Source organism: Lytechinus pictus, chromosome 15 (genome assembly GCF_037042905.1).
Source record: "Lytechinus pictus isolate F3 Inbred chromosome 15, Lp3.0, whole genome shotgun sequence".
NCBI lineage: Eukaryota > Metazoa > Echinodermata > Echinoidea > Temnopleuroida > Toxopneustidae > Lytechinus > Lytechinus pictus.
Genome location: NC_087259.1, coordinates 27,105,550 through 27,132,623, shown reverse-complemented (window position 1 = coordinate 27,132,623; position 27,074 = coordinate 27,105,550). Strand labels below are relative to the sequence as shown.

The following is a 27,074-nucleotide window of genomic DNA, read 5'->3' as shown; positions in this document are numbered from 1 at the left end:
GGAAGGTCACACTTCCCTTGTGGTAATCTCCTCAAATTACCCGCACCTGTTTTGTAAACCTTATCCAGCCAATCAGAACTCTGGATTTCATGCAAGTACAAAATTTCTGAAATCTCGTCTTGTACCTTGGTGGGAAAAGTGTGATCTTGACCCGATTAAAAGGTGGCGCATATCAAGAGTGGCACTGTGAGAAAGTACAGAAGTTAAGCTTTATGGTGATATATATATCATTGAGGCTCAAAATAAAAAAGTTTTGCACAATTTGCAAAAGAAAACAGAGGAAGAAAATTCAGTTTTGAGGCACATATTCAGGGCTGAAATTTACTTATTTATCAAAATTTTGTATACAAAATAAATGACCAATATGAAAGAATAACATTTACTCTATCTGATGGTGCAATAATATTTTATTTAACTTGAGGTTATAACAGGTAAATTCTTAGAGAAAGAAAATCTCACGAATCACGAGATTTTGCAAGGAGGATTCAGCCACGAGATGATTTGGATAAATCTGGCCTTTTTGCTCATTAGCATAGGGACCTGCGGTCTGACTGAATTTCGCATCTGTCAAACAGATTTGACTTGGGCAGAGTTACATGTAGTTCAAATGCCAGCTTTGTTTAGCCTGTGCCCACACGTTTTGACACCAGAAGGGAATTACTAGAACTTACTTAGTAATTACTTGCAATAGAATGATAAAGATGCTTTTTGAATCAGTATAAAAATTTATTTCATGATCAATAGCAATACTGCACATTTAACAGCACAAGATATTCAAACATCAACATTGTCACATAGTATTTTTTTTTAATGATTATAAAGATGATAATGGTGAATTAAATTCATGAAAATCAAATGCAAGGAAAATTATGCAATTTAAAAATAAATCTGTCCCATTAGCATTAAATGCAAAGCACATTATCTTGAAAACCTATTAGCACAGATTTACTGCAGTTTGCCTTTATATTTTACTCCTTTTATATCATAAGCATAATGCAGCATTGATAACTCGTATATCAATTTATTGGTTCATGAACGGTAAGTTACATTTATAAATTCCTAATGAAGTAGACCTGAATAATGATACTGGTATACAAAACCAAATATTGATCTTACAAACTTAACTCTCCTACTTCTTGTAATGAAAACATGAATGGAATTAAATCAAAAGTCAATTTTATTGAGGGTACAAACCCAGTGTTATTTTAACATAGCATGACAAGCACCAAACTACTTTGTTCCATCGCAAACTGCTTACTGGGAATAAAAATGCAGTTAATTGAGTGGAACATCACTATCTGCTGAATGCTGAGAAGCGCACTTTTATAGCAGTGCCCCGAGACCCGTTTAATCAAACTTGTTTTATTAAAAATTTGCAGTAAAAGTTAAAAGCTACTGGAATCTCTTGATTTGTTTAGCCGATAGTAAACTTGTTATAGAAATTGAGCATTTGTTATTATTGGTTTAACAAGGGTTAATGAAACAGGACCCTACTGTGAACCTTTAAGAACATAAAATACTAAGGATATCACTTGTCCTATTTATTTGATTCCTTGTCAAGGACAGACAACTAAGGGTTAATGTCAGGAATTTTACATTGGAGAAACAGAACGTTCCCTTAGGACCAGATTCCTTGAACACCGACGCACTAACTCCATTTCTTCTGAAGTATTGCAGCACATTCACATCAATTCATGTGGACATCAGCAAGGTACAAATGCTGGACAGGGAGCTGCATTACGTTGAGAGAGGTGTGAAAGAAGCGATTTACATCCAGGCGTTCAAACCTCTCAATAGGGACGGAGGGCAATACAAGCTTCAGACCCGATTATCGATCGCTACGTCACTAGGTCAAATAGGGTCACTTCGGTCATCGCTGAAGAAGGCAGCAGTTAGCAGCTGAAAATTTTGAGGTAATTCTTCAGATTTTTCTTTGTGCTGTGAGCAAACGGTTAAATTTTACTTATAAAATACTGTACCCTGTCCTTAAATCATTAATAAATCTGTCAATACGGATTACCATTATAAAAGTTTTGGCCAGTGATGTAGCAATCCAAAACTGCAAGAAAACTTGGAAGGAAAAGCTTCAATTTTACCTTAATTTCTCCCTGAAAATAGTCTTGGAATGATTCTTGTTACTTCATACACAATTTATATAATTATTTTCAAAGCTTGTCAATGATTTTAAATTAAATAATAGTTATCATCTAGATCATTTACTAGGTCATGATGTGGAGACTTTGTTTTGAGCACCATTTGAAAACTTATTTCTAAAGCTTTGCTCCAAAGCATTCAGCTTCTTGTATAATAACTCTGGAAAGTCTGGATTCATGTCGAGCTGAATAAAGAAAGAAAAGGATATAAAGAGAAGGGTGAGTCAGAGAGAGAGAGGGGTGGCAGGGAGGTGAGAAAAAAATAAAGCATCATTCAAAATCAAATGAAAGAAAAAATATGAATAAACTGAAACATAACACATTTCCATGACAAACATTCATGCACTTCCAGTGCTTCTCATTTGTTTTTTCACTCCAGCTTTGATTTACATTTGAGATTTGCAATGAAAGCATAAATATACATGTATATTTTTTTTTCATTTCATTGGCCGTAATCAAACTTTGGTTTGATTTAAACTATGGTTTGAAGTTGTGGTTTAATTATGGATGGCCATAGTAAAGTATTTAAAACTGTCAGGAAATATCAAATTGTTTTCTTCGCTATTAAAGAATGACAAAAATACAAAGTAAACATAAGAAAACAAATGGTGTAAACAAACTTTCCTCACTTATGGCTTTCCATGATACTAGCCCCAAATAGACCATGTTCTGAGTTACACCTGACTTCAAAATACCATCTACTCAGTTTTGAATAATGTAATACCTTGTCAGTGTGCACATATCTAGTTCCAAGCACGGAGCAATGGCTGACATACTTCACATCAGACTTGGTATTCTCCGGAGAAGCACTGAATAACCAAACCTGTCAACAACAAAAAAAAGAAACACATAACAGTCAATTCAATTCCCCCCAGCCCCTGAAATGCTAAAAAGAGCCCTGGAAAAATCCCCATTCATTGCGATGTTAAAGTTTTTCCAATGTAGCAGATTAAGGCAGTAGATTGTGAAACGAAGCCCCTGGAAATAAAAAAAATTACATATATATATACACAGTCGAGGCCAAAAGTTTACATACACCCATGAAATTCAGTGAAATTTGTTTGCTTGCCAGACATCGTAAACTTTACTATATCTTCAGAAATATAAATACTACCATGATGAATTTGGTATCAAATGAAAGAGCGTATTACGTTCTTTCAGATGATTGGGATGCCGTTTCGATTAAAGCATATTTCAGGTGGAATTTTCTTTGAAGAAAAAAAGTAATATTCATGCTAAATGTATTCTATTGTTTGTTCTTATAATTTCAAACATTGTTTTATAGAAATATACAAATACATTTTCTATCATGATATGTCACTACTGAACAAAAAGTGTAATCTGAAATGCTTGTTTTGAGAAGTAACTAGTTGCCAAGTTTTGATTTTTAATTTGTCTAAAATATGAAGATTTTTTTGGGGAAAAAAGACACCTATACATTTTCAGCTCCTGATGACAAATCAATGTGATGAAGGTGCATGACATACTCATTTGTTTGATAACAAATTCGTTATGATAGCACTAATATTTTATAAGATACAGTAAAATTTATGATGTTTGGCAAGTGTCAACTTTTCTTTGAATTTCCTGGGTGTATGTAGACTTCTGGCCTCAACTGTATATATATATATATATATGCATACATCCTACGAAAGGGCAAAGTCTATGAATGGGTTTATTCCGTCATAATACACATATAGATGTAAAGACGAAGGTAGAGGGCGTTAAGGCGCATTACGAACATTGAAAGACACAAAAAAAATCGCCTTAAATGCAGATGTAGAGAAATATATATAGTTCTTTGCTTGAGTTAGTATACCATCCTTAATATACCGTATTCAAACATGACAACAAAGTGGTTCCAAAGGAAATCTAATATTACCTCACCTAAAATTCACCCATTATCAATGATCAAAGAAGTTAAAAAACCCAAAGCGTATAAAAACTTGCCATACTTACCAATGCTTCAGCTCCATTATAAGGAGTTATACAAAGCCTTGGTGCTACAACTCGAAACTGGCGATAACAAAAAGAAAAAGAAAATTTGATCAATGTCTGAGCTCCATTACATAAAGCATTGCATTCATATATGTATTAGTTGCTTATGTATATAAAATTGAATAGCCATTTTTTCCTTTTCTTTCCATTTTAATAAATTAAACTTTTGGTCGGGTGTGGACTTTGCATTAAACAAAATCATTTTGTTTCAAAGAGTTACTCTTCTACCTAAAATTACAATAATGCATTATAATTCGACCAAATTAAGCCAAGATACAAGCATTTTTGTTATACCATACTTCTTCAGACTTTATGGTAATTTCATCTCATGACTGGGTGAATATGAACCTCTAAAGAATGTCTTTCTCTTACTCTGCTTCTTATTACTTCTTATTTCTTCCACCAAGTACTATATTGCTGAAAATCAACCAATGTCAACAGGATAACCATCATTTTGAAACTGAGGAAATAAATCTTTCAAACTGTATGGAAAACTAACAAATCTGTAGCCAACTTATATTGGGGTTTCGAGCTGGATGGCCACAAATATACTTATTTGACCAAATTCTTTGTATGACACAGTTAGGGACAACTGCCCATACTTGTGCTCTTGTAGAAGGGGGAGGGCATGTGGATGATTATGCCATAATGCACCAATGCCAAAAAGGGAGTATAAACATTTCATGGGCAAAGCCAGATCCTGCCATACCACTTTGACGGAACCTAAAGTACGAGCGCTAAACAATCCTTACCAGATATAACAGTGGAGTAGTAAGAGACCACATCCATCCTGGTAATATAGGTGATGTCATGTTAGTAGATGTGAATCCAGGACACATAACCCTGCTGTAAACACCCTGAGAATTCAACTTGTCATTCAATGCCTGGCTTAGAAGATCTATCGCATACTTGGAGGAGCTGTAGGGCTCTGGTCTGTGGATAAAAGACAAAAAAAAATTGTAAAAATGATATGTAGCCTACAGGGGTGCTAAAAAGTTAATGAACCCCACCAGAAAATGAACATATTTAAGTGTTCAATTTCTGCCTGGCTAAAGCCAGGGTAATAATATTCAAATCCTTTGGAAACGCATAGGGACGTTATGACTTGATGTGATATGCGCAATACAAGAACTACATTATTAATCTATTCAATTGTGAGGTCAGGTGATAAAATACTACACTCCGCATGATGGAGTGCACTTTGTGGTGGGTTCAACTTTCTAGCACCACTGTAAAAACTGAGCCAAATAACTATGCTACATTCCTGGCTCAGAAGAAACACTTTTATATATTCTTTCTTATATTTAGGTACAAAATGAGAACAGATGTTGTTATTTTTGCACTAATCTGGAATACAAATCCCTGGTCATATCTTCTCTCTTCTCCCTCCTCCTCCTTCTTCTTCCTCTTTTTCTTCCTTTTCTTCTTCTTCCTCTTCTTCTAATTTCTCCTCCTCCTCTCTCTCCCATCCCTCCACTCCTCTTTCTCAGCATAATGATGTTATAATTTTTCTTCATTTATCACAATTTAAAATTTCATGGTCATATCATCTAGATCTCCTCCTTGCCGATGCCCACCTTTCATCCTCCTCACCCTACCTCCTCCCCTTCCTCCTCTTTCTGTTTCTTCCATCTATGAAAGTAATATTTGTGAGTCCATACCCGTTTTCATGTTGTATATCATCTATACTGAATAGCTCAGCTGATGCATTGCTGGAAGAAGTCCATATAATCTGGCAGCCACCATTAGCACATAGAAGGTCCATTAGACATTGAATCTGTAAAACCATCAAATAATATTCAAAGACAAGATTTTAACAAATCTAAATGGATACTTTGAGCTGAAATGATAATGCATTGTGCATACAGATAGTATACAATACAAATAAATTTACAGCGCTTGAAAAGGTATAGTGGGGAATTATTCATACGAGGTTGGACTGGCTAGTACTATTTTTTTCCCCTTCTCTTCATCACTTTATACTTTCATTCATTGCTTCAGTTTTTCTCTTATCACTTTTGCCCCCCCATCCCTACAAGTGGCACTCGGAGCACATGCCCCCTAGCCCCGTTCAAGATATGCCACTCCATATTAGAAATACGCACTCTTGAAATATATGTATACAGATATTGCTTAATGAAAAATGATTACAGAAATGTATGTCATACCAGTACATAGTGTCCAAAAACATTAGTACAAAATACATTTCTTAGTCCATCTTCTGTGGTCCCATCTTGGACATTGAGCAATCCTTCACCAGTCGATAAAATTCTGATGAACTTCAAGCTGAAAGATAAAGAGAAGTTCTGGGCTCCTTAACACAAAGGTTAGTGATCAACTGTTCTTTCAAATTAGTGATTAATCGCTAACCTTTGTGCTACGGGGCCCTGGTCTACATGTAGGGTTATAGTCAGGGTTAGAGTTTGTGGAAGAAACACGGACTGAGGTTTCACAATTTTTCAAGTGATTCTTTGCTGCTGTTGCAATCGTGTGCAGAATAAAATGTTACAAACTAGTCACAAATGATCGGACAGCAACTTGTGAGAACCAATCTTAAAATGAATAGGAAGGAAGGTGCTGATGATTGCAATGAATGTAAGAAAAGATCTATAATATGATATATTTTTAAATCACCCAAATGATCTGAAATGGGTTGAGATACTTTCACTGTACACAGAAATTAATGTATGGGACTATGTCCAGGGCTGAATACAGTGTATTTCAACCATTGTCATATATCTTAAATGTGAGGGCATCTGGGGACCGTTTCACCAATGTAAGTTGTCTGTCAAGTTGTCACTGCCAGATATAACAACTTTCCTTGATTTTGACTGGCTGAATAGCACAGAAGTCTGACTTTTAAGTATACGGTGACTGTCAGATAAAATAGAGTTTGTCATTTCTTTTCTTCTCCACATCTCTTGTTTTGCTTTCACACTATTTAAAGTGCAAAGAGACACGATACTCATTGACACTATATAAGCAAAATTATAATTATTATTATTTTACTATCATTATCATCAATTCTTTCAAACGTTATTATAAATTACATCTTTTAAGTTTGTATTCTTAATTTGCTTGTATAACTACGCTATATATTTTGAATGTATGTGTTAATATATGTTTTCATTTATGTTATCTTTTTTTGTAATATTTATTGATTTTGTCTTATAGTTGTTGGGTCAACGCTCAATAAGGCTATCTGCTCTTTTTTGTTGGCCCCTCATTCTCATAAATATGTTTTTTGTATGTTGTCACAATGTTTTACTTATGTACCTTATGTATGTTTTTCATGTTTTTATTGAGAGTGTAAATAAATTGAATTGAAATTGAAATCATCATAATCATCATTATCATTAATATTATAATTATCATTATTATTATTATTATTAAGATGGCGCACATACTTACGGATTTAAAAAACTCTTAAAGAAGTTTGAATAGTTGAATGTTACATTGGGCATGGTACCAGCATTAAGATACAGGTAATCAAGTCGATTGTATCTGAAAAATAACAAAATAAACAACAAAACAGCAAAAATCCTGCAGATTAATCAAAAGGCAATCTGTTTGTACCTCTGACATAACAAAATATACATCGACTAACCCTATCTAGACGGGGAGGAGTAGGGTATTAAGCCCCCCTCCCTTGACATCTGCCACGCAATTTTTTTTAAAATTCACTGACCGCTGGAAAAAAAAAATAAATGTATCATTACTTTTCCATTACTGATTAAAAACAATGATAGTGTCACCAAAGATTTCAATAAAAAAAACTACAAGAAACAATAAATGAAAAAAAAGAAGTACATGAGATTCAGTTGTTCAATAGGGCATAACTGTAAAGTCTTTGGCAAATCATAAGTTACAGTACATATCTCTTTATAAAGCCCCTGACTTACCTTTTGTTGATCTCAGCACAAGCCTTGTAGACTGAACTCAGTTTGCTTGTATCGAGCTGTACAATATCTATTGTTGCATCTGGGTGAGAAGTAAGAAGATTCTGCTTGGCTGTCTCAGCTTTAGATAGATTCCTGCATGCTAAGACAATCAGGATGGTGATGTCCAAAGCTAATAGACGGTCTGCTAAGCTGTAGCCAATCCCTCTAGATTAAGAAAAAAAAAGAGAACATTCAATCCTATAGAGGTACATTGTGTCTCGTTAAAAAATATATATCATTTTCCAAATACCTTCTGCCTAAGACAGAGTTGAGAAGCTGTAGCCAATCCCTCTAGATTAAGGAAAAAAAGATAACATTTAAAAAAGAGAACATTTAATCCTATAGAGATACATTGTGTCTCCTTAAAGAAATATATAAATTATTTTCCAAATACCTTCTGCCTACGACAGAGTTGAGAAGCCTAGTCTAAATACCCATAATATATCTAGATTGATCGGGGAAACCTCCAGATTTTCCTATCTCATAAACTACTTCATTAATCTGTCTGATTGTTTTTCAGATCATAATGAAATGATAGTAAAGCACTGTTCTTGTAGAATCCACATGTCTCATGATATGACATCCAAAAAATGGTGCAAAATAGACATACATGTACTGAATTTCACAGTACTCCATGAAGCAATATTTGAATAATACTCAAATTGATTTTTGAAAAATTATGCCAAATGCTCCCAGTAGGCATTGTTCTATGAAGCCTTGGTTCTGTGGAATGGAGAAATCAAAAGAGGTTATTATAAAAATAACCATGTCCTCAATTACTAATTGCAGTCTGTATACAACCAGTCTATGCAGCATACAACACACTGAAAAAAAATGTCTTTACAATCACTTTTATAGTGAAAAATATTAAATTCCTTTCATGTAGGATTTGATTTTCATTATAATCTTGGGGCTTATATTTGTCAACCACAAAATTGCTCACAATATTTTAATTCTGAGCATATTTTGTAAGGCCTTCTATAGGTAGGAACAAAAAAATGTAGCCCTCAAACTCACTATTAATTAAATGTATATAAAATTAGAAAATATTCAAAAGAATTCAATTCAGATTTGGACAAAGGCATATGATGAATACTTCAGAAACCAACTGTGCCAAAAAAAGGAACAAGTGGGCAATTCCATAAAATGATCAACCTTTTTGTACATCCGACCCCCATTTTTCTCAAGTCTTACTTCACTTCATTAACTGACCAAGTCATGGTCATTTGAGAGCATGGCAGACTATCAAAAGAACCAGAAATCCGGGACAGAAAATTTCATGAAGGTCAAACATATAGGGGGTCAGACGCACATATTTTATGGAGTTGCCCAAGTATATAAAGATAAATACCAGTTGTGGTAACAATCTCAAAATGATTTTTAACAGAATCAAATAAAAAGACCACCCAAGATGAGTTCGAACAGAATCTAATAATATGACCACCCAGGTGGTCTAATAAGTTCCAGGGACCCCTGTTTTTTATGTAGTCAGTTCAGGAGCATTGCATTTTTAGCAATCGTAGATCATCCAAAAGAGACCCCCGTTTTAAGACCAATTTTTAGTTCCAGAGCCCCCATTTTCGACTTTGGCGCGGCACATAGGTATCATGTTATAATTCAAGTAACCCCCCCCCCCCCTGGACTTGGGACTCTAACTCATCTCGTTAGAAGTTTGGAACTGCAGTCAAGATCTCTTCCCGCTATGCTAGCGAGAAGCACTGATACCGGAAAAGGTTTTTAAGCGATTAGAGCCGAAAGTTCAACTAGTTTAGAATTTACAGACCCTACTTACTAAATAAACTGATGTCTATGGACGCTTATGGTGGTGTGACCTTAATTTGCGTGTTGCCTAATTTTGTACAGGGTCGAATATCTCTAAATATAATTATTATCTTGAAAAACTGATATCACCATCAGAAAAAGCGACCCAAAATTACTTATTTTTAATATGTAAATATGTTATAGGTATTACCATTCTGTAAATAATGGAAACGTTTGAAGCCTCAAATACCTTTATTTTTCCTTAAAATGACTAATTAACAGCTAATTATTAAATAGACATCAATGTAAATATGAATTTTGAAATGTGTTTTTCTCAAAATTGGACCTGCTGAACATAAAATGGTGTAAAAAGTTAATGCAACATTGGATCACCTTAGTATTATGCATTTTTAATCTTGTGACATCAATAATTAAATCTGTAACAAAAATTGAATAATTATCGGTTATTGTATGCATATTTCATTTCACATTTTTGCCCCCCAAAATGCCTGTCACTGTTTATATGCTTGGCAAAATGACTACATCATGGGTAAAATATTTGTTGCAATGATACACAACTTTTGTACTAAAAATTAAGTTTACAAATTAGATAATTAACCAAATTTCTCCAGTTTACTAATTGATTAGGTTGCAGATCAGAGCTGAAATACACATGTATTTCATTCCTGCATATTTTCAAAATTGCCAAATTTATATAACATTTAGTTGTTCCCTGTTTTTAAACTGCCTAGAAATATGAGGCTGAGTCATATTACATATTATATTGAGTATATTGAATTTATCCATGGCACCGTGTGGGAAATTGTTCATCCGCCACCCTTTTTGTATACCCAACTCATGAAATGCGACCAAAAATAGTTAGGAAATTTTCTTGAAGGTAGGGTCTCAATTTGTGAAAATATTGGCAAAACATCTCAGAGAAAATTAGATCTTCTTGACAAGCACCAGTTTGCAAGCAGGTCTCCAAATAAGTAAAATGTGATACCAACCAAATTTATGACATTTTAACCTCCATCTGATATAATTATCTTACCTTTGTCTGCTTGATTTCGTTTCTAAAGCTATGCAAATGATCATGTGCAAATTAAGGTCACACTATTTTTATGACGCTTTTTTAGCCGAGCGCGCACTAGTCGATCGCCTTGACATGGAAAACCCTTGACCTACTGTATAATTCCGTCAAGCAAATTTTACTTTGGGATCTTGCCTTCCATCTGGTATTCAGGATTTTTATTAGATTAATTTTGTGTGAACTGTGAGAAATTTTTTATTGAAAATCAACTTAAAAAAAAATGATAATCTTTAAAACGTGCGCAAATTATGGTCACCCCATCATACAGGAAACTGATACTGCCCGAAAATTTGACGAAATAAAGCCACCATATATTGATTCTATTTCCACTCTCCCATCTATTCTAGAAAATAGTGCTAGATTACTGAGATAGATCTGGATCTACTGTATACTATTTATCTTAGACCTTCTCCTCATTTCACTTTAAATTTTACTAAATTTTTTTTTAGAGGGTCCATATGGCCTAAGATAGAATAGATCTACATGCACATGTAAAGTTAGATCTTTAACGTTAGATCTAGTCAGACTCAAAGAATGGAACTCTTCCCAAAAGACAAAGAGTCAAAGTCAAGTCAGAAATTCCCTCTTCTGAACGAGACCCTGGCTTACTAAATTAATAGTTGCGCCACCCGCCGCGGTGCGCGCCAACTTCTTAGAAAATGAAAAATGATCTTACTTGCAGTACAGAGCAATGTTTGGAGAGCATTATTAGCAATGTTTTCCCGGCTTTAAGCCAGGAGCCCCGCTTTATTTAGTATTAAAAAGTTCAATTTTTAGGCAAGTTAGGTGCCGGACATGGGGAAGCCCAACATACTGTTAAATACTATGCAGAACTTTAAAATTTTCCCTGATATCCGAGCAAGTGGAGCAACATAAAAGGTTTTATTGGCGCTAATGCACTTTTCTACCGCCCTATAAAATGAAGCAGTTTCCCCCGTAAACCCGCACCCGCTCGCCCGCCTGCTGCTCCTGCGTTGACAAGGAATATGCTTCATTTCTTTGGATACCGGTACCGTACAGGGTGCAAAAGCGCACTAGCTTTGTTTCAGCTTTGAAATGACAATGATTTTCATTAATTTATACTCACGCATTAGCCCCAGTTATGAGCACAACCTTCCTTTCTTTCTTGTCAAGGCTAACCATTGTGTTAAAGCAGATCGATTCTTGTCACTGGTCAAAATACCGTTGTTAGCTGCGCCTTGCCCTTGGCTCTTCAGTTAAAAAAGTCTTCGCAATTCGATGTAAGAGTCTTAATTTAGTAGTTAATTCGGATGATTGAAATAGGTGACTCCGGGGCTTTTGGCTAGCTTTTCTGTCTGTCCGACTTCTTGACCGGGCTTCTTGAACGTGATTCTGAAATTGATTAAACATCATTAGACACTGGCGGATCCAGGGGGGCATGTGCTTTTGAGAACCAAAATCAAAATTTGTAATGTAAAAATGCCATCAAAAGAGAGGTGTGCCCCTCTCAGTTTGAAATGGAAGACCTTTTTTTATTTATTAAAATTTTTTTTGGGGGCTTGTCAAATGTTTACTTCGGGGTCGAAATATCATTAGTTTTTGGTTGAAAACCTTTTTTTTGTGTGTCAAAATTTTCCTCCAAAAGCTTTGCCCCCAGTGGCGTACCTACGGGGGGGGGGCCTGGGGGGCACGTGCCCCCCCCCCCTGAGATTTGGTGTGCCCCCCCGGTGCCCCCCCCCCAGAAAAAATTGGCAGAGCAAAAAAAAAGAAAGAAAAAAAGGGAGAAGAAAAGAAAAAAAGAAAAAGGAAAAGAAGAAGAAAGACAGAAGAAAAAAAGAAAATAAGAGGAGGAAGACGAGTGAATGAAATAATGTAATTAAAAAAACAAATTTTTTTATGTTACTATACGAAATTTTTGCTGGCGCTTCGCGCCAGAATTGCCTGTTCGATGAGATTCATATCTTGCTCAATAGGCTGATATGGAGCAAGTTTTGAAGTCAATATGCAAAACATATTTTAGCTCGACATCGAGCTTTCATTATTTTTTTTTCATTTACAAATTTAAGTAAAATGTCCGTTTTATGGTCTACATATATCAGCATTTTAAGCTCACGCTGCGTGGTCACATTGTTCGATTTGCGAAGTTCATATTGTCTACGTGTATTCCATAATGTTCCATCAAACAAATGTATTCAGAATGCCCAGATTCTAGGTCTACAACACGCGCGATAGCCTGCATGTTCTTTATTTAAAATGTACATGTACTTGAATTATCCAGTATCACATCAGAATATCAATAATTTTATTGTCTGCTCACGCTTCACGATCGCATTATTAATGATACCCAATTGACTATATCCTATTTATGATTTACAAAATATGAATAGAATGTCCCGCTTTTAGGTCTAAAATCTCAATTTTCTTCCTCGATCTCGCGCTTCGCGCTCGCATCAATTGTTTAGTTACATACCTATCCCATTTATTAATACAAAAAGTGCTTAGAATGGCCATTTTTTAGGTCGGAATGTAAAAAAAAAAATTGCTCGCGCTTCGCACTCGCATTATCGAAATATATACCGTCTTCGTGGGTAACTGTAAGCAGTCCTTAACAGTTCCATTTTCGATAATGCTAGAACAGTTGATAAAAATTTCTGTTCGCGCTTGGCGTTCGCAGTAGCCATCTAGTTACATACGAATCTTGTTCAGGATCACACATAACATTGCCCAGAAAATTAAATTTAAAAAAAAAGAAAGTTTTAAAAAAATCGCTCGCGCTTCGCGCTCGCACTTTTTATCAGGCTTATGAGATTATTTCATGTTTATGTTGTTTTATAAGAATAAAACTAAGAAGTGACTGATATAGGTGAAGATAATTTCGGGCCCCGTCCCCTATTGGCGAAAGTCGGATCCGCCCTTGTGACACATACACACACACACACCGGAAAAATGGTCGGTGCCCCCCCCCCCCTGAAAAAGCAAGGACCCCCAAGTGCCCCCCGGGAAAAAAATCCTAGCTACGCCACTGTTTGCCCCCCCCCCCCTTTGGAAAATCCTGGATCCGCCCCTGAACATAGGGACATATATCTCTCTCTCTCGATCTGTTTTGATCCTCCGCTCTTCGGAGATTAGCGATAAATCGCGGTCAATAGCATAGATGGATGAAATCTAGCTCATTAGTTAGCATGAAGAGTACAGGCTATGGGCATGAATTTTATATATTATAATGAAGAGTCATTTTCAGGATGAGGAAGGGAAGGGCCATAAATATATACGGCAAGAGAATGGCGCAAGTAATTTCAAAGGGATCCTGGGTGTTGAGAGTAGGCCTAATTCTTGGAGAGGATTGAAGAGCATCTCGTAAGAGTTTGCTCACTTTGGCCAGAAGATCAGTGCGTATAGATGGAGGGTTGACGGACAAGCAGCAATAACCTGAGTCACTGTATCCTCATCATGGCAGAGAGGACATTTCGAATCAGTTTCTTTCTTGAGTTCGGGTGAGCCGAGTTCGGGTGAGATATGTTGATCAATGTCACAAGTTGTGCTCTGATCATGGAGCTATCTGTAATAGCTCCATGCTCTGATGGTTAAAGGTCAAGTCCACCCCAGAAAAATGATGATTTGAATAAATAGACATAAATCAAATTAGCAACGCGGAAAATTTTATCAAAATCGGATGTAAAATAGGAAAGTTATGACAATTTAAAGTTTCGCTATTTTTCACAAATAGTGATATGCACAACATGCAAATGAGTCAGTCGATGATGTCCCTCACTGTTTCTTTTGTTTTATATTGGGGGTGCTGAGTATTGTCACAGCACCCCCATAATAGATAATCCTCCGTGGCCAGGTCCATGAGTGACAATTAGGACCAACTTGACTGAACCATATATTAAACAATACTAATTCCACATGTTCAGGGCCCGGTTCAGGGAGGAATTAATTGTTGTTTCACTTGACAATCAGGAGAAAATAAGAATATTTCATATCTCATATAATAAAATACAAAAGAAATAGTGAGTGGATGACATCATCAGTCTCCTAATTTGCATATCGACCATGCAGGATGTGCATATAACTGTTTTGTTAAAATGAGCGAAACTTTAAAATGTCATAACTTTCTTTCTGATTTTACATCCAATTTTGATGAAATTTTCAGTGTTATGCTTGTTTAATTTTTCTTTTTTTATTCAAATCAAATTTTTGTTGGGGTGGACTTGTCCTGTAAAGGTCAAGTCCACCCCAGGAAAATGCTGACTTGAATAAATAGAGAAAAGTCAAATAGTGCTAAAAAATTCATCAACATCAGATATGAAATAAGGGAAAGTTATGACATTTTAAAGTTTCGCTTTTTTTCACAAAACGGTGATATGCACAACTAGGTGAGTCAGTTGATGATGTCCATCACTAACTATTTTTATTTTGTTTTTTATTGTTTGAATTATAGGCCTACAATATTTCATTTTTTATAGATTTAACAATAAGGACCAATTTGACTGAACCGTATCAAACAATGCTAATTCCATATGTTTAGAGTGGAATTAATCATTGTATCACTTGTTAATGAGGAGAAAATTAGAATATTTCATATTTCATATAATGAAATACAAAAGAAAAAGTGAGTGGATGACATCATAGTGTCCTCATTTGCATACCAGCCAGGATGTGCATAGGCCTATAACTGTTTTGTGAAATTAAGCGAAACCTTAAAATGTCATAACTTTCTTATTTTACATCCGATTTTGATGAAATTTTCAGAGTTATGCTTGTTGGATTTTTCTCTTTTTATCCAAATCAACGTTTTGTTGGGGTGGACTTGTCCTTTAATGATTGTCTGATAATAGTTGACAGGCGCGGATCCAGGAGGGGGCCGAGCCGGCCCCGGCCCCCCTATTTTTTGACAACCTGCAGAAAAAATGTACTCCAACTTGATAGAAACTATGAAAAACAGAAAGAAAAGTAAGAAAGAGGTATTATACCCATGATGTGTAATTCACAGCATCGTAACAGCCGGCCCGACCCCGAAAGGAAACAAGAAAAAGGTGAGGGGAAGAATTGGAAAATAGACTTTATATAAAAAAATCGCTGGCGCTTCGCGCTCGCATTGCCTGTGTAATGAATCCCATTCAAGAGGATTAAATGGCACTTAATATATCCAGTTCTGAAATCAATTTGCACACGATATTTTAGCTCGCACATCAAGCTTTCATTATTTTGTTTGATTTACACAAATTGTTAATTAATACCAAAATTTTTAGCTCGCTATGCGCGCTTGCATAGTTTGATTTGTGAGATACTTATCCTCTTTGGAAATTCTTACCAAAATTTGTAAAAATACTCCTGTATCATGTCAGTATATCAAAAAATTAAGCTCGTGCTTCGCGCACGCATTTAATTGTTTTAGACACACAGCTTTAATTGTTCTTTATTTTAATAAAAATGCGCTTAGACAGTCCAGTTCTCAGGTCGGAATATCAAAATTTTTTAGCTCGCGCTTCACACTCTCATTATTTAATTGGTGATACTTGTATCCTCTTCATTAATCACTAAAAACTATCGAGTCCCTTTTCACGTTACTATAATAAAATTTCGGCTCGCGCTTCGCGCTCGCATTGTTTAGTTGGATAATATTGCATTGTTAAATTGAACATATCTTTGTTCATGATTACAAAAACTGCTCAGAATCTTCAGGTCTAAGGACATAAGATATCAAAGAATTTGAGCTCGCGCTTCGCACTCGCATTATATATTAATACCACATGAGATATCTTGTTTATAACAATAAAAACTAACATATACTTAAAACTTCAGTCTTTAGTTCGGACTACCCACCAATATTTTTCGGTCCCCCCCCCCCCCCCCCTATTGGCGAAAGCTGGATCCGCCCCTGGTTGATGGAGGATCCCAAGATGGGGTAGAGATTCTTAAGGTTGATAGTTTTCCCATGCCAGAATTTGTGATAGATGCACCATCTAGTGTACGTAGTTCGTTTGCTCAGCAGAAAGAGAGATTGAGTTCTTCACCTTCCGTTTCCATGAGTTGTAGGGAAAGTTTCTCCTAGATCTAATTAAATATTAGTACAAATCTCTTTAACCTTACGACCACGCCCACATTAAACGTGAAAATTCGTATCCGATGTATATTTTCATTACCACGCGGTACGGTATCAATTGGATGAAGGATGGATACTGGAACAACTTTTTCTGTTGCCAAGGAAATCTGTCCGAAATGTGGCACAGTTTTACCTTTTCCAAAGCGTGGCACATTAGACGTCTTTTGTAAAATTTGTGACTTTAAAACTAATGCTACAGGTAAGTTGAAGACGGCAAACGTACGTTGACCCGCTGCTCTGTCTGAGTCGAGTCTGAAGACGTATCTGCTGGCTGCCTGCGTCTGCCGGGCAGCCGGGGCACTCCGCCCAGGGAGCTCCGGCCCGCGCCCGCTTAGCGGGCTGGAGCTCTCTGGGTTAGGCTTGTTATAGCGACCCACTAGCTCTAGAGTCTAGCGAAGCGATCAGCGCGGTGAAGCTTGTTCTTGTTTTGGAAACTACCCACAACGAACAACAACATTCATGGGCCCAGCTACCTCGAGCGAAGTTCGTGCAGTCTCCACTTCACTACCGCTACACTAGTACAATCCACCTACCCGAACTTCGAGACGGTGAACCAGTTCGGATATACTGAGTCACAAAGGTGGGGATGGTAATCATGTTTATCGTAAAAATTAAAGAAAAAAAAAAAAAAATTTTATAACAAGAAAGATGAATAACTTAATATCTTACTCTACACCCGTATTTCACTCCGTTTCCATCCTCCGGTTATCCTCAAAATTGGTGATTTTGGGTCAGTATCTATTCCCTTACACGTATTATTCACGGCCGATTTAAAAACATCGCATGCGATCGCGATCGGCCGCAGGTCAAGGCCGATCGCATGCGATGTTTTTAAATCGGCCGTGAATAATACGTGTAAGGGAATAGATACTGACCCAAAATCACCAATTTTGAGGATAACCGGAGGATGGAAACGGAGTGAAATACGGGTGTAGAGAGACCGAAGTTTTAACTCAATTTGTACAGGGACTGTGTGTGTATTTGAGTTTTGTCAGACGTGTATCAATCAGATATGATTATTTACGTCTGGGACCGACCTTTCGTCACCATCTGAAATACGTGACACAGGTCCGAACCTCTGCATCAATTTGTAACTTCCCCACAGCTTGGATTACAGGGGCACGCCACAACGCCCACTCAAATGTTTATGTGTTAAGTTTGGATAAACAAGGGAAGTGGGAGTTGCGCGACAGCCGTAGTAAGTCACTGTTTTTTCCCCTTTAAAGTTTATTTTTTCCTGTTTTGATGCATTTCAGGCCAAAACCGAATGATAATCTTTATTTTGGTCCAGTTCTTTTTATATACAGTACTTTTATGAAATACAATAATCGATGAGCCTCATCGGGGGGATTTTGCATTATTAACCCCCTAATGGTGGCTGCACGATTGCGAGGAAATCACGAGGAGAAATAAATAAAATAAAAATGTTAAAAAACTCCTCGAAACAGACGGCTGCCAGCTGCGGTCTACCATCACATTTAAGAGCGGCATCTACGTCAACAAAAAGTGCCATATTTTAAAAATCTAGATCTAGCAATTACACCTACAGTGTTGGACTGGATCTTATGCTTTGTGGTAATATGTTCCATTCTTTAATCAAGCTATCACAAATGAATTCAAAGCAGTTCTTGCAAACGGTTGATGGATAAGATTTCTCTGACGTGTATTATACGTATGAATCCTGGAGTTAACAACAAAAGCATCTGATAAAAATGACAAATTTTGAGTCGATTGTGATTTGTACATGGATATCAAACAGTTCAAGGATATTAAATCATAAAGAGGCAGAATGTTGAGCTGCAGAAATAAAGGAATACAGGGACTTCTGTAATTCAAATATGTAATGAGTCTGATAACTTTCTTTTGAAGGATCAGTATAGTTTGTTTAAATGATTCCTATTTCCCCACGCATCATTACAATAAATTAAGTAAGGCACAATGATGGAGTTACTAAAGTTTGTTTGGGTAAAAAGAAACGCAACATATATCACGGCAACACTCTGAAATCTTGGTACAAACATTGCTGACCTGATTTTTCCATGATAAATGATCATCTCCAACTCCTAGAAACCGCACATCTTGACTATGATTAATCTAATCATTCTGATGACCTATTGATAATGAATCTATATATCAGGCATTCTTCTACCCCTTGTTCTAAATACAACATATTGTGTTTTACTAGCGTTTAATAAAAGCTTTTTACAGCAAAACCATTTAAATATATTTTGAACTTCAATATCTGTCGACAATATAAGATTATGCATACCTTTGTGATAGGAGAGTAAGCAAGTGTCATCAGCAAAAAGTGAATATGTAAACAACTATGATGAATTTGTAATGTCATTGATATAAATCAAGAACAATAAGGGACCCAAGAATCAACCTCGGGGTACCCCATAATTCACCTTCCTAGATTGTGATTTAACTCCATTGATCATTACTTAACTGTAATCTATTCTTTAAGTAATTTTCAAACCAATTTAAGGCTACCCCATGAATGCCATAATGCTCAAGCTTGTTTAATATTATCATGATCCATAGTGTCCAATGCCTTCGATAAATCTAAAAACACACCCATACAATTCTTTGGAAAGCCAATTTGTTGTGGGATCATGTTAGATCCATCTATTGACACAATTTGTTTTTCAGTGACCTAGGCTAAGACGTGCCAATTCCATTAGGTGATAGCCATAATAACTTGAAGCCCTATTTATTTTCCAAGTAGGACTAGGCCTAATGTTAGTCTATAATGAATAAACATCAGATGTATTTGCTTAGACCGAAAAATCAGTCTATTTCTTTCAGGGATATGCTCTGCGGCATCCCCTCCGTCTGTGTAGGAGGAGGACAAAAAAAAAATCATTTTCTTTTAAAGAACTCAGAAAAAACAGCGGATATATCAGTCCAGTATTTGCTCAACTCTGCACACCTCCGCTCTGCTCTGCTAAGTGAGCTCATGTGTGTAATGTAAATTCTTTTAAGATGTCCGATAATTTTTAGGAGAGTGCCTTATTTAGAAAGGTGTAAACTTTCCCTCCTCGGGCCATGCCAGGAAAACCCATATGCTGTATTTCGAGCAAAAATCATCCCGTTATGGGATATACATACCTCTTTTCCGATCAATTTCTTTTGCGTGTATTTCTATTGTAATTATTATGTACTTTTGTTTTAAATCGTTTGTAAACGCTGTGATATAGATCTGTTAACTATGGAGAGCGTACTAAATGCTAGTTATTATTATTATTATATTTTTGGTCATCGATCTTTTGGAGTCCAGCATTAACTTGAGTCATGTGGGATTCGGGTCTTTCGGGAAATCACGATCATGGATTTTAGCTCTGTAATATATTTTCATTTATCAGTGCATGCAAGACACCCATGTGGAACCTGTTAGCTGTGGGGAGGGAGTTAAATTAATTATGGTATAATATTTGGGCACTTTATTTAAGGTCAATCATCCAGAAGTAATGTCCACTTGAAAAGATGGGGAACTTTTTTTTCGTGTATTCATGTTTTTATCGGCAAACTTCTCCGACATTGCTGAGATGGTGGGCAGGCTTCCACGATGAAAGCAGGTCAGTTTGAAAAAGCTCAGTTTAAATTTTCTATCAAACCAAAACGATGTATGTTTTATTTCCCCCTCAGATACATGGAAAGATGTTGTTTATTACTCTCATCGAACTGTGAATGAGCGCAAGCAAGGGAAAAAGAGAAAAGAACCACGCGCTGAAGATCTAGGACCTGTGGTACGTATCCAAATAAAAAATTATTACACCTCAATAAAAGGGCTAAGTTATATTAACAAACTAACACATTGGATTTTCAATATTTTTCAGTTGAGCATGCACTGTCATTTAGATTCACATCAAACATGCTGTCAAATTAAATGAGCTCCTTCACTTTAGAGAGGCATAGTGTGTGGTTATTTCACTTTCATTTCACATTAAATAGTTCACTTGGTTTGATTAGATATATTATTAAGTTAGTTGATTTGCTTATTTAACATGTTATCTTGTTTCTTTGACTACTTCACCATACTAAAGATCTTTAGTTCAGTTAACGTTAGCTTGCCCTATCCTCTCATTTGCACAGGCTGACATGTATGGCTGGATTGGGATTGGCTCAGTTCAAGCCTGCCTTGTATGAACAGAGTGGGAAAACTACTTGTAAAGTTTACTATTCAGGGATGGTATCCTGAATGTAACAAGTAACTTTAAGTTTGTGTTGTTATTGTGTTGTACGTCTCTTATTTTTAATACCACTGAAATACAAATCAGTATTAAAGGGCCAGTCTGTGCACCTTCCCAATTAGCATGTTTCTTAAAGAATTGAAGTATAAACACTCTAAACCATACTAAAAACTGTTTTCTAGGATTCCAAAAGGATCAATGTGTATCATATCACTGGAGACAGATATAATAATAATATAGGGTATTTATATTGCGCACATATCCACCTTGTTAGGTGCTCAAGGCGCTCCTATATTACCTGGCTAAGCTAGGCGTTCATAGCGCACACAGCTTTTTAAGGAATTACTTCCTACCGGTACCCATTTACCTCACCTGGGTTGAGTGCAGCACATTGTGGATCAGTTTCTTGCTGAAGGAAATTACGCCATGGCTGGGATTCGAACCCACGACCCTCTGTTTCAAAGTCCGAAGACTAATCCACTGGGCCACAACGCTCCAATATATTATATTTTGTTTGAGATTTTCAAATGTCATATTACAGACTGCTCCTGCTTTGTGAGCAGGTGTTAAAGGACCTCTAGTCTTATTCACACCAAAATGAGAAAGTATAGAGTATTAGCTCATATATCCTATCATTCCTACATGTAATGTAGGATTCTTTCTCATTGTTTTATAATCTTACCTTTGTCTCTTGATCAGTTGTTCAATAATTATCTCAATACATGTATTGCTATTACAGGATGATGCTGTATATTGCTAAGAATTTCAGTTTGTATTTTTCTTATCAGGTTGATCGAGCATGTGTTTACTGCGGCCATGATGGTCTTCACTTTCATACTAGTCAGACAAGATCAGCCGATGAAGGACAAACAATCTTCTACTTCTGTCCAAGTTGCAAGTATGTCAGATTGGTTTATATCCACTTGGTCTGCAAGTAGTTTGACTATTTCTCAGATTGTATATGTCAGATGGGCAAAACAAATTTGGTCTAATTGCCACTTGGTCTAAGACTCGCTTGGGTTAGCTGTCATTTGGTCTAATGCTTAGGTGGTTGAATTCCCACTTTGTCTACACTTACTTTTTCGCAAATAAAGAGGCTTTAATAGGAGGTAATAATAATTTATGAACTTATTTTCGGCATTTTATTACCTCCTATTAAAGCCTCTTTATTTACTACCTATTGTCCACGGCGGACTGCATTTGCATATTAATGAGTCAGAAAGAAGAGGATCAAGGGTATTTGTATTCCAGTTCATCGTGACTAAGCCGTGAACCAGAATAGCCTGGTGGTTGAGTCGCTGCCCGGAAAGCAGTAGATGACAGGTTCCAATCCCACTGGTTCCAATTTTTTCTGACTTCTCATTTTCATTACAGATCGAGCATGCGATCTTAAACACATAGGAGTAATGCCGAAAATTTGTTCACAAATTACTTTTTCGCACTGTGTAAAATGAAAATGTAGATCATTAATCTAATCATATACATGTATTCTAGTGGTATTAGACCAAGTTGGTAATAGATGCAACGGTTATAGCCTAAATGCACATTAGTGATAAAAGGCTTTTTAAAGTGACAATTAGATGGGATAGTTATAACTTGGTGTAGATGAACTAGGATTAACCCATGTTCTGAGATGAGACCAACAAAAAGTAGAAAAAATGGGTGTAGATTAAGCGGGATCTTTGGAAAGGGTGACTTACTAGCAGCCAAAGAAAATGTAATGCTGTGGACAAATAGATTTTTCTCTTTTGCTTCATTTTGGCAAAAATCATAAATTTCTTTCCACACAAATATTTCAATGAATATTAATAGAATGTTAGATATAAATGATTTTTAAAAAATTGCCCAACACATTTTAGTTAGTGATTTAATTTGTTGAATAGCCTTGCCAATGTTGTGCATGTCATATTAAGCTTTTATAGTTTAACAGCTTTTACTCAGGAAAGTTACAACATACTGCAAGAGAAACTACTAAAGTGTCTGCATACGAATGTGTGTAATGTGGGTTTAATTTTTCAGTAGATTTAGCCATTCATGAATTTAAGTAGGATTGCTAATGTCATATGCCTTGACATGGCATAATTAAAACAAATTCTATTCTTTTTACTTTATTGTAATGGTTCTTTAGTTATTTTAGTTGACCACATTTTAGAGGTACCATTTGTCAGCATATAATTGTCAAAGTTTTTTTTAAATTGTAACCTCCAGTGTTCCATTTAATAAATCATTTACCCAAACCCTAAAGAATATAAAATATTACCGGTAAGAGCAATTCTCTTTTACATTTCCTTTTTGCTTTTTTTTTTGCCATTACAGAAAACAAGAGATTGAGTACACCTGATGTCCGTTGATGTTGCTATTTACCTGTGAACTGCTAAAAGTGCTGATATTTATGAACTGAAAATAAATGATATAACCTCTGGGTGATATGTGCCAGCCTTCAGCACCGTTAGAGCCAATATTCCACAGCCACTCTGAACAACTACCTGCTCAAGAGCTTATCTCCTCTTACAGGTCCTGACCGTCCTCGATTCTCAACTAGAATGCAACAATCTGATCTTACATGTACCGATAGTCTTAAAATATGTACCCTTAGGAATGATGAATAGGTTTCCTCCATCATTGTTTATAGGATTCATGCAACAATATTTTGCCGACTGTTACAATGTAGTATGCTTTCATTGTTTTTTTCAAGAAAAGTTGAATGACCATTATTTCACAAAAATTTGCAATATAAATTCTTATTGTTTCATTAAATTTAAAGGATATGTATTCAGATTATCATTATGTACAGAGGCCTATGGCAGGAAATTAACTTTTTGCGATAATTCCTTGTTGTCCAACTTCAGTCTTACCTTAAGGCTATTTGCATATATATATTTTAGGAAACTGTTTCTAGTGGAAAGAGCTAACTGGTATCTCCATGCTTTTGATTTACAAGAGAAAGCAGACCAAGAGGCATTGTCAAGAACTTAATTCAATCTCGTATCAAGCACAAGTTCTATGATCAATTGCAAATTCATTGTTGATTTACATCCAATTGCAGTTTTCCATCAGCGACCCATAATGCTTTCAATTATTTTTGGACTAACTCTCCATTTAAATATGTAATGATACATATATGAAATATGGAATTTTGGTATGATATAAAGTGCAGAGGAAGTATATGGACTAGTGTCAGGCACAAACTCAATCTATGGAAGAGGAAGGGGAACATGTCTTGGAGCTTCTCTGAATATGAATTGGCATCATCGATATCAATAGCTGGATAGAGCTTTAACACTCTCTATTGAGACCATGAAAAGTACTCCAAAAGGTTAAGTGCTCACAAGTTCCACACTTTTCTCTAGTGTGTGTGTGCGTTGTTTCTTACACATTGGTATGGCCCCATTCCTGCTAAGTATTGTCATGTGCAGTTGAATATACATTGCATTTCACAAAAAAGGAAACGTGTTTTCAGAGATAGATTTCACATTTATTAAAAATGTTTTGATACTCATGGTAAGATTGGAATCTCATCTCTAATTTGAAACCAACAGCTTAGCAAATCATTCATTTATGGCAGAAAACAAACAATAAATATGGAGACATATCAGAAACGATTTGCGCATTAACTCACGTGTAAATCTGAATCCACTCTCATTTGAGGGATTAGTGAGAGAATCTCAACAAAGAATACAAAAGAAATGCTAATGAGCCCATCGTCAAATAAGCATGATTGTCGTGTAACAAACCAATCTTGTCCAATTTTTAATGATGAATAATCATTCCAAAGGCCTGAGAGTGAACAATAATTTTTACCATTCTAAATGTTCATTATTGATATTTGAATATGCTTCATTATGGATATTTGAATATGCTTATAAAGCCCATCAATGTGAAATGTCAATTTCAGTGTACTGACGATAGATGGCTTTGGCAATATGATTCTCACAAACTGAAGACCAGCACGGGATGAGCATGTCTTTGCGAAACCAAGGCAAAGGGAAGTGTTCACCGATTTCCTAGACAAAATACATGTATATAGTATGACAATTATGTCATTCAGTAGTGCTCATTATTTTGGTGTGATAGATTTTCTTTGTGGTGGTGATGATGGCAAGAAAGATGATGATTATGGTTATTGAAATGATGATTAATGATGACACTGAGATGGTGAAGATCACTGTGATTATTGATGATATTGATTGAATATGATGATGGTGGTGGTGATGATGATGGTGATGTAAAAGATGGAACTTATTGTATTCCCATTGTCTTTCATTTTGACTTTGCACCATGCTCAACAATCGGCTGGGGTTCATATTTTTACTGCATGCTGTCAATATTCATGTTCCCCCTTTGCCAGATATAAAATGTACGAGACATTTGACATCTCTAGGTATCATTGCCTCGGTTTAATATTTTGGCATCACAAAAAAAATTGACTTGGAAGAGGTGAATTTACGACACATTTTGCATAATGGTCTTAAAAATTGCTTAACGTGGTTTCCAGTAGCTCAACTTTTGCAAGTTTACTTGTAGATAATTAATCCATAAAAAATTAGCCAATTTTAGAAAAATAACGACTTTTCTTGGCTTTATTAACTTTCCTTTGATTGCCAACATTCCTTTGGTATCATGTTCACAATCAAATTACAAAATGCAATGTACACACAACCACCCACACATACTTTTAATAGACCAGTTCGTAGTTACTTTATGGACAATTTTGGTCAAATGACCTTTCATTTATTTCATTATGATAGGCAGATTTCAAAGCAAGTTATTACGTAAGCTTGCCTTACATAGCAGGATGAAGAAATTGAATAGACCAGGTGACTAGAATAGCACACCAGTGAACACTCCATGAAAGTATTTGTTGTATTTCTACTTTGAATGCATATTATAGCATGCTGTACAATGTACTCGGCAAACTGAAATACCATTCGTTCGTGGACTCATTGTTTTTTGTGGATGTGAATGAAAAACACAATTCAAAAGAATATATGAATAATCAAGACATCAAAGTTGGTGCTTATCTCATTAGATTTTAAACCACCATGTCACTTTAGTACAAATTACCTTCCTCTGATCATGCGCAGAAGCAACTACAAACTGGCTTATTGCTGCCAAAAGGATGGTAAAAAACCATATCACGCTCTCTAAAGCCACACACACTCCATGTCTAGCAAACAGTTGGGAACATTCATGTATGACAAATCAGTAGTAACAGGGCTGTAAAGTTGCACACAAATTATGGCAATTTTCTTGTATTATTGCACTATCTACGTTTGATTTGCAGCCATTTGAGAGGATGGAAAAACGGACCACCCATTTCGGAAACGTCCTTAGTTTTATAGTGTAGCGTCACTCATCCCTAGTTACATATACACACACACACACAAAGACCAATGAATGACTTGAGCCAAATAAAAAGTTTGTAATATTTTAAAAGTTTTAATTAAAAAATCAAATGATACCTGTAAAGTGTAATTCAATCTGTTCCAGAACAGTGTTTTGTTCACATATATATAGTTGAAATTGTCTTGAATTTGTATATCAACTTCTATACAGAGAAAGATCAAATGACAATTCATTTCATTCATATATATATAAATATAATAGAATGAAACTAAAGATAGAACACCGGAAATTCAAACTTCAAGCAGCCAGTAAATAGAATGATTGCTGAACATACAAGATCCATGGAGAACAGAACTGGAGTCAAAAGTCTCACTACTGAGATGAATTTAAAGAGTTTATTATCCTTCCATATAAAAGGAAGATAACACTTAGAAATGTCAATATTGTTATATTTGTACATGATAGCATCCCTAAGAATGTCTATAATTCAATGCTATGTCAGGCTGGCCTTACACATAA

General features: G+C 35.8%; 2 protein-coding genes across 2 annotated transcripts; one reads left to right on the top strand and one right to left on the bottom strand.

Moving 5' to 3' along the window:
• Nucleotides 1-389: 389 nt before the first annotated feature.
• LOC129277634 (3-keto-steroid reductase/17-beta-hydroxysteroid dehydrogenase 7-like) lies at nucleotides 390-17,295 on the bottom strand. The gene is made up of 10 exons (XM_054913787.2): nucleotides 17,057-17,295; nucleotides 12,034-12,299; nucleotides 8,054-8,257; nucleotides 7,563-7,655; nucleotides 6,320-6,437; nucleotides 5,813-5,928; nucleotides 4,904-5,084; nucleotides 4,113-4,169; nucleotides 2,878-2,976; nucleotides 390-2,338 (listed from the first exon to the last, which is right to left on the bottom strand). Exons 2-10 carry the CDS (start codon nucleotides 12,087-12,089, stop codon nucleotides 2,225-2,227), a joined length of 1,038 nt encoding a protein of 345 aa, XP_054769762.2. The 5' UTR covers nucleotides 12,090-12,299; nucleotides 17,057-17,295; the 3' UTR covers nucleotides 390-2,224.
• On the top strand, nucleotides 17,033-25,244 carry LOC129277633 (DNA-directed RNA polymerase I subunit RPA12-like). Its single transcript, XM_054913786.2, has 4 exons — nucleotides 17,033-17,215; nucleotides 20,665-20,765; nucleotides 21,998-22,107; nucleotides 23,526-25,244. Exons 1-4 carry the CDS (start codon nucleotides 17,086-17,088, stop codon nucleotides 23,548-23,550), a joined length of 366 nt encoding a protein of 121 aa, XP_054769761.1. The 5' UTR covers nucleotides 17,033-17,085; the 3' UTR covers nucleotides 23,551-25,244.
• The last annotated feature ends 1,830 nt before the right edge of the window (nucleotides 25,245-27,074 follow it).

Coding starts and splice junctions, on each gene's coding strand:
- LOC129277633 (XM_054913786.2), top strand. CDS start 17,086: ATGGATACTGGAACAACTTTTTCTGTTGCCAAGGAAATCTGTCCGAAA. Junction 17,216..20,664: donor CTTTAAAACTAATGCTACAG/GTAAGTTGAAGA, acceptor TTTCCCCCTCAG/ATACATGGAAAGATGTTGTT. Junction 20,766..21,997: donor CTGAAGATCTAGGACCTGTG/GTACGTATCCAA, acceptor TTTTCTTATCAG/GTTGATCGAGCATGTGTTTA.
- LOC129277634 (XM_054913787.2), bottom strand. CDS start 12,089: ATGGTTAGCCTTGACAAGAAAGAAAGGAAGGTTGTGCTCATAACTGGG. Junction 7,656..8,053: donor TGTGCTGAGATCAACAAAAG/GTAAGTCAGGGG, acceptor GTTATTTTTCAG/ATACAATCGACTTGATTACC. Junction 5,085..5,812: donor GATATACAACATGAAAACGG/GTATGGACTCAC, acceptor TTTTATCCACAG/ACCAGAGCCCTACAGCTCCT.